Source organism: Buteo buteo, chromosome 10 (genome assembly GCF_964188355.1).
Source record: "Buteo buteo chromosome 10, bButBut1.hap1.1, whole genome shotgun sequence".
Classification (NCBI taxonomy): Eukaryota; Metazoa; Chordata; class Aves; order Accipitriformes; family Accipitridae; genus Buteo; species Buteo buteo.
The window spans coordinates 34,865,438-34,877,145 of NC_134180.1; the positions used below are offsets into that span (position 1 = coordinate 34,865,438).

The 11,708-nt window shown below is 54.4% G+C and overlaps 1 protein-coding gene across 1 annotated transcript; it reads right to left on the reverse strand.

Moving 5' to 3' along the window:
* Positions 1 to 539: 539 nt before the first annotated feature.
* On the reverse strand, positions 540 to 10,963 carry TAL1 (TAL bHLH transcription factor 1, erythroid differentiation factor). Its single transcript, XM_075037057.1, has 5 exons — positions 10,871 to 10,963; positions 9,300 to 9,449; positions 7,505 to 7,933; positions 6,574 to 6,665; positions 540 to 1,527 (listed from the first exon to the last, which is right to left on the reverse strand). Coding segments are annotated over exons 2-5 (942 nt in total). The 5' UTR covers positions 9,302 to 9,449; positions 10,871 to 10,963; the 3' UTR covers positions 540 to 1,108.
* Positions 10,964 to 11,708: the final 745 nt, after the last annotated feature.

The following is an 11,708-nucleotide window of genomic DNA, read 5'->3' on the forward strand; positions in this document are numbered from 1 at the left end:
CTCCTCACACCGGAATAAATCCAGCGCTGTAGTCCAGCCGGTGGGCACTGGCACAGCTGAACCACCACCATTTTCACACAATAAAACCAAAAAATTCAAAGCATACCATTAAAACCCTTTTATAACCCTATGTACACGTGCACTGTTGATACATCGTCGACTCCTTTTGCCTTTTTGTTGCTTGTTCAATTTAAAAATCCCCCAGTCCAAGGGGATGCTTCACTAGCAATTTATTTTTTTCCTTTACCAATTCTGAAATTCATCTTCCTTGAGAGAAGCTCTGACCCTACAGACACTGCTGGGAAACTCTAGGAGACCACAGCAGGCTTGGAGCTCACCCACTGAGTGTTACCAGCAGAAAAATCGGGGACTGGGAGGGCAGCAGAAAACATCTATGTACCTTTTTGTTCAGTGGATACTGCATGACAGCGTTAAACAGAAGTAATCCCACGTCATAAATACAACAACCCCAAACAATCCAAAGTTAGGTAGAAGGAAAAGGAAGAAAGGAAAAAAAAAAAAAAGGAGAGAAAAAGAAAATGTCTTAATCCTTTTAATAGTTCTTTTGCTGAGGGTGTTTTTTCACCTCTTTAAAAAGATACAGTCAAAAGCTCTCGGACAACAGGAACACGTGGCCCCAGCTCCTGCTCAGAGCAGTTGTATGTGCCACAGCAGTCTCCAGCACCACGTGGAGCTGGAAAGTGTCGGTGGCCTCCGCCGGCAGTGACAGAGGAGTTTCACCTCTCAACCAGGCGACTGTTTAAAAAGCGACGGTCATCAAACGGTCTGAAAACCCCCTAAATGCTGGAGAGGTGCTGGCCGCGTCTCCTTCCCCTCCGCAGAGTCACATCACGAGCAGTATGTACAATGAAGATGACTTCAATGCTTTTCTTCTTTGTACGATCACGTACCTAAATACCGAACGTCCATCTGGGTTGGTCTCGTCCTCGGCCAACGCGCCGGCCGCTCCGTCCCGGGCTGGGGAGGACAGGGAGCCCGAGCCCCTGGGGAAAGGCAGAGTCACAAATCCCACGGGCACAAGTTCCAGCATCCGCACGCTCGGGTCTCGCCTCCCCCCTCGGTGCTTCGGGAGCCACGCGGAAGGTCATCACCGCTGCGCGTTGCCTTCTACAGGGAGAATGGCGTGGTGCAGGCTCCGCGTGTGCTTCGAATCTAGTGTTTCGTGCTCTTCCGTGAAGCTGTCCGGGCTTGCCGCTCCGTCTAAAGAACTTCCACAGCTAGAGTTAGGAGACAACATGTCCTGCAGGAGGTCTTCCTGGACTATCCCAGAGTCTTTGTTCACTTTGCCCCTTTGGTTTCCTTCTTCCTCCTGGTCGTTGAGCAGCTTGGCCAGGAAGTTGATGTATTTCATAGCCAGGCGCAAAATCTCGTTCTTGCTCAGTTTTTTGTCGGGCGGGTGGGTGGGGATGAGTTTGCGAAGCTCTGCAAAGGCTCCGTTGACGTTCTGCTGTCTCCACCTCTCCCGGCTATTGGTAAAAATGCGACGAACCACTTTCGTGTGAGGACCTGCAATTGCAACCACGCAGAATTAGGAGCGGGGCGTAACAGGTCATTTATTACTTTGCTGAATAGGTCACCGTTTCCCAAATGAACCAATTCATTTTAGTCACATCAGCAAGGCAGCGAAACAGCAGTTTCCAGCTAACTGGAAGCTAACCTGATGGGCTGATGTAGCCATAACTTCTGTTCAAGCCAGTGTGCCCTGGTTTCAGCTGGGATAGAGTTAATTTTCTTCCTAGTAGCTGGTATAGGGTGCTTTGGATTTAGTGTGAGAATAATGTTGATAACACACTGATGTTTTAGCCGTTGCTAAGTAGCACTTATCCTAAGTTAAGGATTTTTCAGTTTCCTGTGCTCTGCCAGCAAGCAGATGTACAAGAGGTACAAGAAGCTGGGAGGGAGCACGGCCAGGGCAGCTGATCCGAACTAGCCAAAGGGCTATTCCATACCATAGAACGTCATGCTCAGGATATGAACTGGGGGGAGTTGGCCAGAAGGGGCGGATAGCCGCTCGGGCATCGGTCAGCAGGTGGTGAGCAATTGCATTGTGCATCACTTCTCTTTTCTTGGGTTATATTTCACTGTCTTTTTTTTATCTTCCTGTTCATTACAATTATTATTAGAATTGTTGTTATATTTGTATTATTCTTATTATTATATTTTGTTTTAGTTATTAAACTGTTCTTATCTCAACCCACGAGTTTTACTTTTTTTCCCAATTCTCCTCCCTATCACGCTGGGAGGGGGGAGGAGTAAGCGAGCGGCTGCATGGTGCTTAGTTGTTGGCTGGGGTTAAACTATGACACAGTGGAAGGGAAAAACGGAGTTGTGTTTTTTTAGATGTCTTCTGAGACACCTAAATTTACCTCTCCAAGGAGGAAGGCTGAGGCCATGACACATGTGCAAAACACTGATATATTTTTAGGGTGTCTCAGCAACAAAGGTCCTATTAAAAGTTTATCTCACTAGATGGCTTTATTTTCTGTCCCAAAAAACGTCTTATGGACATACCATTGGGACAGGAGGAAATTAGCTTGAGCAGAGGCTTTGACAGCTCTAAGATCCAGACATCTTCCCTCATGTAGGCAGGATCCAGAGCTGATAAAGACTGTAGGACTGCCACCAGCCCTCTGGGTGGTTTATGTGAAATGGGGTGGCAGGATTCAGCCCGTAGCAATGAGGACAGGTAGCAACGTGACACACGGAGTGAAAGCAGCATCCTTGCTGGAAGGGTGATCACGGGTGGAGGATGAAGCAGTTTCACAGCTGACCTGAGGACCGTCTGCTCTCTCTGCACATCGTGGCAAAGACTCCCTATCTGACAGTAATTGGAGAAGGGACTCTAAATTGCTAGAGGTGTCCATTTGGCTCAGTTACATGTGAACTCCACTTAAATCCCTGTAATTTTACAGCCATATTCCTGACGGGGCATGTTACACAGGATGGATGCACAAAACGGATCAATTCTCCTTCCAGATCATCAGGGTAACTCCTGTTGGCACAAGCAAGACGTTGTCTCTGTGCTAGGAGAGACCCAAAAGCATGAATACCCAAAAGGATTGTGCTGCAGGAGTAGCAATGCTCTAAGTCAGGACTGCAGGTCCTTGGGTCCATGGAAACCAGTTCATGTAAGGAGACACTACCATTAAGATGCTTTTATTATTACACCCTTTCCATCTGCACTTCCAGGAGACACCAACAGTGAAAGAACACAGCGACCTCATGAAACTATGGGAGAATGACCATGGCTGAAACCCCCATAGGATGGGAAGCATCGCATACAACGAGAATCCTCACAAAGTATGAAGCAAAGACTTGCAGGTAACACACCAGTGAGTCGTACCCCAAAAGACTGGCTGTGGATATTCCCATCCGCACCATCTCTCCCCTGTAGTCCCCCCTCCTGCCTGAGACACTTGTCTAACTACTCCCTTCTGGTGGGAGCAAGTCCCTGGCCATGGTGAGCAGTTTAAGGCATAGCTCTGCCATCACTCAGTGAAACCAGTATCCCGGGAGGCATTTAAACATCAATATTCTTATACAGCAGAACTCTTGGCTGCTTTGCCTGTGGCAGAGCAGCCAAACAGATGTGATTTTAGAGGCATCTTAGTCAGGCTGCACCTTGACAGATCCGACCTGACACGACGCAAAAAGAGGAATCCCATGTTCCAGCTGATTAAACACCATCACACTTTCCTCCCGTCGGGGGAAACTAGAGCCCCTTCGGTCCAGCACATCACACAAAATACCCACCACGGCAGGGTTTGCATGGGGACACACTCCCAAGCAGCCAGATTAAAGCCACCGGCTTCTCCACAAGCAGCCATCCAACTCACTTCTCACAGCGTGCTCAGGAGCAGGGGGTCCCCCAAAATCGCAAAGAGCCTCTGGGATAAGCTGGGGGGTGTCAGAATGAGAAACTCATCTCCGACCTCTAGGATCCCGGTCTGATGCTTCAATAAAGGCAATTTTCCACTCCCAAACAGCACGTAAATGCCCTTTGTATGAATTAATGTGCAAGAGCTTATGGAAAGGGAAGGTTTCTTGTCCCTGATGCGCACAGCCCACTGTGCCACGGGTCGTGGGAAAGGTGGTGGGGACCAAAGGGACCTCAGCAACACCAGGCTGCCCAGCACTGCTAATAAACCAGTGGAGAATGTGCTACAACCTACTACAATAATACAGCGGTTTCAACACTTAACTGCTCTTCCCAGACAAGACAAAGCAACCAGCCTCGAATCCAGAAGGAGATGCAGCTTAACACCTTTTTACTCCCATAAGGGCATGAAAAAAAAGAAGCCTTGGATACTGTTTATTTTCAAAAAAAAAAAAATCTCAAGAGACTTCCAGTCTTCACAGGCTTCAAACATGCATTTCTATTCACTGAAAGTTGTCAACTGAAAGGCATCTATTCATAAATAGGTCAGAAATCAGAAAAAAGACCTGTTCATTTTCATCCAGGGGCACCCAAACCAAGCTCCAGTATATAACACAAATTCTGACACCACTCAGATTTTTGATTCCTTCATCAACCAAATTAAATGTACCTTTTAGAAAGAGATCAGGTTTTGGCCAAAACATGTCAAGCGAAGGAGAAATTTAAAATGCCCCATAGCTGTGTTATAATAGAAGAGATTTATTTCTCATAAAGAAACTTGCCTCGTAATTAATTCAAGCAGTCGGCTGAGAAATTTTGCCTGGATTTTGTTCCAATTCATTGACTGCTGCTTTTTTAATTGTAATTAGAGATCTGAGGAAAACGAATAAAAAGATGAGCTTCCAAAGTTCCAGAATATCCTTGCAGATACTTTTTTACATTTTTATCTCCATTTATATCTATTTTTTAAGAAGATATTCAATGCACCAAACTTTCCCCCAAATGGATAAAGAAATAGTTGCAAAAACCCCACCACTCGTTTCCTTACAGAGGAAACCAAACACCAAGCGCCTGGCAAGACCCTCCTGCCCTTCTGTACCTCCCAAGGACTGAGGACCCGCAGGAGTGATGCTCCAGCATCCCACGGATGTCACCTGGCAGGTGACCATCAGAGCGATGAGTAAAGCCCGACAAACCACAGAGATGCCTCAGCATGGGATGCACACCCCTACAAATTGCTCCTGTTCAGACAGCATCATCTGGTACCTATTTTTCCCCCCAAAATTCTGAGCCCAGTCTTGGAAATTGGGCAGGATTGGGCCCAACGTAGACACCTGCATTAAAGCACACATCCAAAAACTTGGTTACGACCCAATAGCTCTGTAATCCTTCATATCTAATTTAATAGCACGTCAAAAGCTCTAGTCAGACACCGTGGTTTGATGGCCTTTGCGCCGTAGCCGCTAAGCCTCCGAATCGAAACCCAGCCAGAAAGACCTTCGTGTGCCGGGGGCTGAGCCCACCCCTGCCCCACGGGGCTGCGGTCTGAAAGGACCAGGCCGACGGAGGAGGGCAGAGCGTGGGGAGAGAGGGACTGACGAACGCAGATAACGCCCTGAGCCCATCAGCTCATACCGTATTATTTTAGAGTGATGTGGATTACGATTGGATCTGATTTTAGATTAGCCGGGTAGAAGGAAAGGGACAGCTAGCTAGAAAGAAGGAAAATTAATTGTCTGGCGATTGAAATACACCGTTTGCAGTTGCTAAAGAGGAAACACATTTCAATGGGGCTCATTTGTACGGGCTGTTAACTCTGCAGATAAACGTGTCAGCCTTCCACGTGCAAATTGTTCTCGCAAACATCCCTTTGCGTGGGCAGCGCTACCGCCTGCCCGCAGCCTCCCGCAACCCCCCGGCTGCCTGGGAGCAGGCAGCGGGATCCTGCCCTGCCTTCTCCCTGCCTTCCTTCCTTTGAAATTATCCCGCCGCTCCCACGGGGATCCCCACCCGTGGGATCTCTGCTCGGACACCAGACCGTCACCCTCCACGTCTGCTGTCAGGCTCTGCCACAAGACCAGACACGGGGTATTTCTCCACGGCAGGCTGCAGCACGCTGTGGATATATACTGAAGCAAGGTGCAGACAAGCTGGCGTGACCCTGCAGACCTTAGCACGGGTTTAGCCCTTTGCAGACCTTAGCACAGGTTTAGCCCTTTGCTTTTAGGCAGTTTAAAGGCGAGTGGGATCTTTCTGCCAGAGACTGTGGTCCACGTTAGGAATGCCTCCTGGCTGAAAAGGTTTGCAAACACAGCATGTCACCGCAATGGCCCTGATCCAGCCTCTGCACTTCAACAAAGACTTAAATTTAGTGGCTTCCTTCGGATTTAATCTCTAAGCAATTTGCAGAACAGGGATGTAATGAACCATACGCTGAACTGCTTTGCTGCGTGAAAGCAAATCCACCGAGCACGCTGCCGGTCATTAGCCGGGACAGATTTGGGCTCTGCTGTACAAGACCCTTACCGGGGGGAGCTACCCTGCCACCACAGGCATCTTATTTGCCTTTTACCATTTGGGGTTTAAATCTCAGCGTGTGCCACCGTGCGGCAACTCGCCCCCTTCAGCAGATGGGGAACCCCCCAAAAGCCAGCGCAGGGGCCAAACGCTCTCACCGTCGGTGATCTCCATCTCGTAGGGAGAGGGTCTCCTCTTCACCCGGTTGCTGCCGTACATAGAGAAGGAGTCCGGTTCGCCGAAAAACCCGCTGCGAACGAAAGGCAGAGAGAGGCCGTCAGGACCCACCGGCATCCTCCCGCCGCGGCCCCCGGCCCCCCCGCGTGGGAGGGCTGGGAAGCGCCCGGGGCCGGTGGGAAGCCGAGCTGCTCCGTGACCTCGGAGGGAGCTCAGGGCTCACGAAACCGAGCCCGGGGTCGTGCGGCCACACGACACGCGGCCGCCCGGGGGACAGGCACCGAGGGACGCCAGCCCCGCGTGGGCAGGGGGATGCGGGCGGCGTGGGGCACCCAGGCTAGCGGCTCCCGGGCAAAACTCATCCCCCTCCCCGCGACTTTTTGTCCCTCAGCCTGGCGGGCACGGACGCCCACCCGGGCCGGGTCCGCAGCGCAGCCTCCCCCCGGGAGTGGAGATGGCTGCGGGGAGCGCGGGTGGGCTCCGGCCCGTGGGGGCTGCGCTCTGCCCCTGCGAGACCGTTGCCTGGCCCTGGCGCTTATTTGCGGCACTCATCGGAGGAAAGAGCGAGCTCCGAGGCTCTAAATCAGCTCTCGACTAGCACCGCGTTTACTGACAGCCCCCTTGCTCTGCCCGGGGCATTTCTACCGCGATTGTTTGTTTTTTTTTTTTCCCTGGGAACGACAATTTTTCGTTTCGTTGGTTTGGTTTGGTTTTTTTTTTCCCCCCTCCCTTTCTTCTTTTTGCGAAGTTGCATGCAAACCCGCGATGACTAAGCGCCGAGCCCCGCGCGGTGGAAGGGACTCTGCTGCCGCTGCCGTTCCCCCCGCCTCCTTCTCCTTCCCACCCCGGCACCCCTCGGGGAGCCGCTCCGAGGGTCCCCCCGCCGGGGTTGGGGTCGGGAAAACCACGGACCTGTTGATGGTGGCCAGCGGCTGGCCCAGGTTGTAGAGCATGGCCCTGCCGGGGGGCTGCAGCGGGAGAGCGGGGGGGCTCAGCTGCACCATGCGGGCCTCGCAGGCGGCCTCGGCGGCGCGGCACGGCTCGGCTCCCGGCGCCCTCTGCATCGCCTCCCCCGCCGCCTCCCGGCTTTTTATGTCCAGGGAGCCCCCCCGGCGCACCAGCTCGATGACGGGCACGGGGGCGGCGGGGGGCCCGGGGGAGGGCCGGCCCGCCTCCTTGGACGCCCCGTTGAGCAGCAGCTGGGGGTCCGCCGGCGCCTCCATGCCCCCGCGGCTGCTCTCCGGCTCGTTCGTGCTCTCCGCTTCCGAGTCGTGCCGCCGGGGGGGGCGGGCATCGCGGGGGTCACTGGGGGGCGGCGGGGCGGGCGGCCTGTCCATCGTCCTGCGGAGAGAGGCAGCGGTGAGGGGCGGCCCCGGCTGGAGGGGGGGGTACCCCCCTTCCACGGGCACCGCCCCGACGGGGAGAGTGGGGCGGGGGGGGGACACGACACGCTTCGGGACTGGGGCTTCGCCGGCGAGAAGTGGGGGGAGCCGGGGGGGGGGGGGGCAGGGGAGGCACGAATCGCCCCAACCCGATTGGAGTTTGCCGGCGGGACGGGCCCCGTCGCCACACCGAGAGGGGCCGGGGGTCCGCGGGGCCACGCCGCCGAGCCGTGCGGTGACGTCACGAGGCGCCCCGGCCCCCCGCCGTGACGTCACGGAGCCCCCGCGGAACGGTGCGGCGCTGTGGCGGCGGCGTGCAGCCTCCCGGCCCCGCACGACGCACCGCGCAGGGAGCGGCCCGGCCGGACACACACCCCCCCCAGCCCCAAACACACCCCCCCCCCCAGCCCCCCACTCCGCAGCCCGGCGCCCCGCGGGGAATTTACGCCGCCCCACGCGGAGGGCTGACAGCAGCATCGCGGCGGCTAACGCAGCCCCAGGGGCTCGGCCAGCGCCCGGGGGCTAAATTCTGCAGCCAAAATTTCGTGGGCGGGAGGAGGTTCAGCCCTTCTTCCCCCCTCCCCTCCGCCTTTGGGGGAATTTCTCCCCATTTTGGGGTCCCCCGTGGTGTTTGCGGCCCGGCTTGCCGGCAGCGGCCTCAGCCTCACGGGCGACCGCCTCCCCTCCCATTTTAATTTTTTGTATTATTATTTTTTTAAAACACACGCCAAGCCACATTTTGGGGGAGAGGGGGTTAAGCCAGCCCGTAACGGACTCAATCCCCCCCGCAGGAAGGAGGCAGGGGCCCGGCGCGGAGCAGCCCTCCCTCCGCGGCCGCGCACCGGCATTGTCCCCCTTCTCCCACAGAACGACTACTGTCGCGACAGGGCACCTCGCGCCGAGGGCAGGCAGCGATATCGCCATTATTGCCATGCTATTTCTCCCCCCCCCCCCCGCCCTCGTTCGGGTTTGTTTTTTGGGTTTTTTTGGTTTTTTGGGTTTTTTCCTATAAATAAGGAGCTTCGCGGAGCAGAGAGCTGCCACACGCTGGGTGTCCTCCCCATCCTTCTCGCTCCTTTGCCTTGGGTAATTTTTTTTTTCCGTTCTGTTGGGTTGAATTGCGAGAGACACCCCCCCCCCCTTTTTTTTTTTTTTGGCCATATCTCACCATCTCTCTTGGAAAAAAAAAAACAACAATAAAAACAAAAGCAACCACCCAACCTAAAGCACAAGCCCTCTCTTCCCTCCAGCCCCTTCCCCGCCAGCCCTCTAGAAAGAAAAATCTAATTGCCTATTCCGATATTGTATAGGAAGAGATTACTCACATGTGTCATATTTAAGTAGGGACACCGCAAGTCTCTCCTGTTTCAACAAAAGCGCTCTCAGTGTCAGGCTGAATTTACTCCTCCCACCTCAAGGTACTTACGACTTTACAGAGAGGAAGGACACCCGCATCGGGATAAAACTGCTAAATCCTGGGAGGAAGAGAAGGGGGGGGGGGGAGAAAAAGAGGAGAGGGTGGATCTCGTGGGCCCGGATTGCCAGAGAGCAGCGGAGAGAGGGGTGCAGGGGAGAGGCAAGGAGGGGACGGCACCCTGGGGCGGCCCCTGTTAGAGGGGACAGCCGGCCACCCCCGCGTGTCCCCGTCCGTCCCCCGTGTGTCCCCCCACGGCTCGTCCCCGCCGCGCAGCCGGGAGCCGCCGCCTCGCACACGGGGCCACGGCCCGGCGTGGAAAAAATAAACAGATAAAAAAACGAGGAGGGAGGAAAAAAAAAAAAAACCCACGCAAAAAAATAAGCCCTATATTTGGGGCGAATTGGGCCGTTTTTTGGACACATTGCAAGCCCGGTCTCCCCGGGAGGAAATCCCAGACGGGGCCGGAGAAGGAGTTGTTTTTCTCCCGCTGGGCTCGCAAAGAGCGGCGGCCGCCTTTCTCCTTCGCCCGGCTGGAAAAATTTAATTTCTAAAGGGGTAAATTGAATTCCTAAAGGGGCCGGTTACCGGCAGCGCTCCCGCCCGAGGTGCCGCGACGACCGGGGCCGGGCCGCCGGTGGGGTGAGCCCGCTCCCCGCCGCGGATCAACAGGAAGGCGAGGACGGCTGCCCCCCCCCCCCCCAACGAAATCAGGAAAAATAAGGTTTTCCCCTTCGTAAAAAAAGAAATTATCCCGATGGCGTCCTCTCCCGCTTTCGTTAAAAACGAAATACACAAACCCGCAAAAATACCCGCAGTGTTTTGCCTTCATTTGGGGGTGATTTCGCTTTGAAAAATGGGGGGGGGGGGGGGAGCATTAATTCCCCGCCCGCTGGTTTCTGGTCCGCAAAATCCTTTTGTTTTCCAGCAGCGGATCGGCAGGAAATTTCCAGCCTAGAAATGCACCTCTCCCGCGGGCTTTTTTTGTAGGGAAATTGCCCCAAAGCGGAGGGGCGGGAGGGCGCGGTATATGGGGGGACACCCCCCCCCCCAATATCCCAGGAACAAGCCAACAGGCCCTGGCCGTCGGCTGGGCCGGGTCCTGGTCCCCCCCTCTCTCCGGGAGGGGCTGGGGGAAGCCGGGCCCGGTGGGCGCTTCGCCCCCGCGGCCGGTCCCAGCCGGGGGTCCCGGCGGCCGAGGGCGGGGGGCAAAGGGGGGGGGGGAAAGAAGCGCACCCCACAGTTTCAAAGGAGAAAGCATCTTCTCCTCCTCACCCACCCCGCATCAAAGAAGGGAAAAAGATTAAAACCCAACCGCGGAAGAGACTTGGGTTTTTTTTCTCCCCCCCCTTGCCTATCTCTTACATGGGGCCGAAGCCCCCCAAGCCCCCCTGGCTGCTCCTTGACGCCCCCCCCCAAAACCCCCAGCCCACCAGAGCCACCGCCCCGGCCCGCTGCAGGGCCGGATCCCTCTCTACTCACCATTTGCTTTTCATTGGGAAAAGTGAGTGGAGCCATTTTGTGGCCTACGCATCGCGGCTATATTTGTAGTAAGTGTTGGGTGGCTTCAGCTGGGTAGGCTCTAATTCCACATCACGTCCAGTTTCCTATTTAGTATGGAGAGCGGAACACTACTGCAATGTGGCCGAGAGAGATAAAACCCCAGCAGTGGCCCGCCTGCCCTGATAAGCTTCTAAACCCATTATTTATGAAATGATTCATTATTATTTGGCAATTTTATCGAAGGAAAGCGGAAAATTATTGCAGGGATATGCATAGGAATAACTCCGGAATGCATGCCTTCTAGCTTTTTATGTGTGTGTGCTTAGATGCTCTTAAAAAGACACTGCAAAAAAAAAAAAAAAAAAAAGAGTAATAAAAAATTGCACTGTGCCTGCCCGCATCTGAATAGCAATTCTTTATTTTAGTCCTCTTGGAGGTTATTATGCCCCTGATTTCCCCCCCCCCCTTTTTTTTTTTTTATTAAATATGGAACACCTACTCCGTTCTTAATTAAATTTAATGAGCCAAAATAAATTGTTGGAGATGCTGAGAGAGAGGGAAGGGGTGTGGGCTGCTTTGGGACAAGAGGAGGTAAATAAAGCACATCGACAGGAGACGTTTTGGAGAGAAGTGGCCCCATCCCCAGCCTTCCTCGCCCCACAATGTGTGTTTTCGCTGAAGGGCTAAATTGGGGGGCGAGCTCCTTCTCTCATCTCCCGTGCTGGGGCGTTGGGGGAGGCCGAGCATCCCTGCCGGGGCTGGGGGATGCCGGGGAACGGGGAGCGGAGCGGGTACCGAGCCGGGAAATTTGGGATGT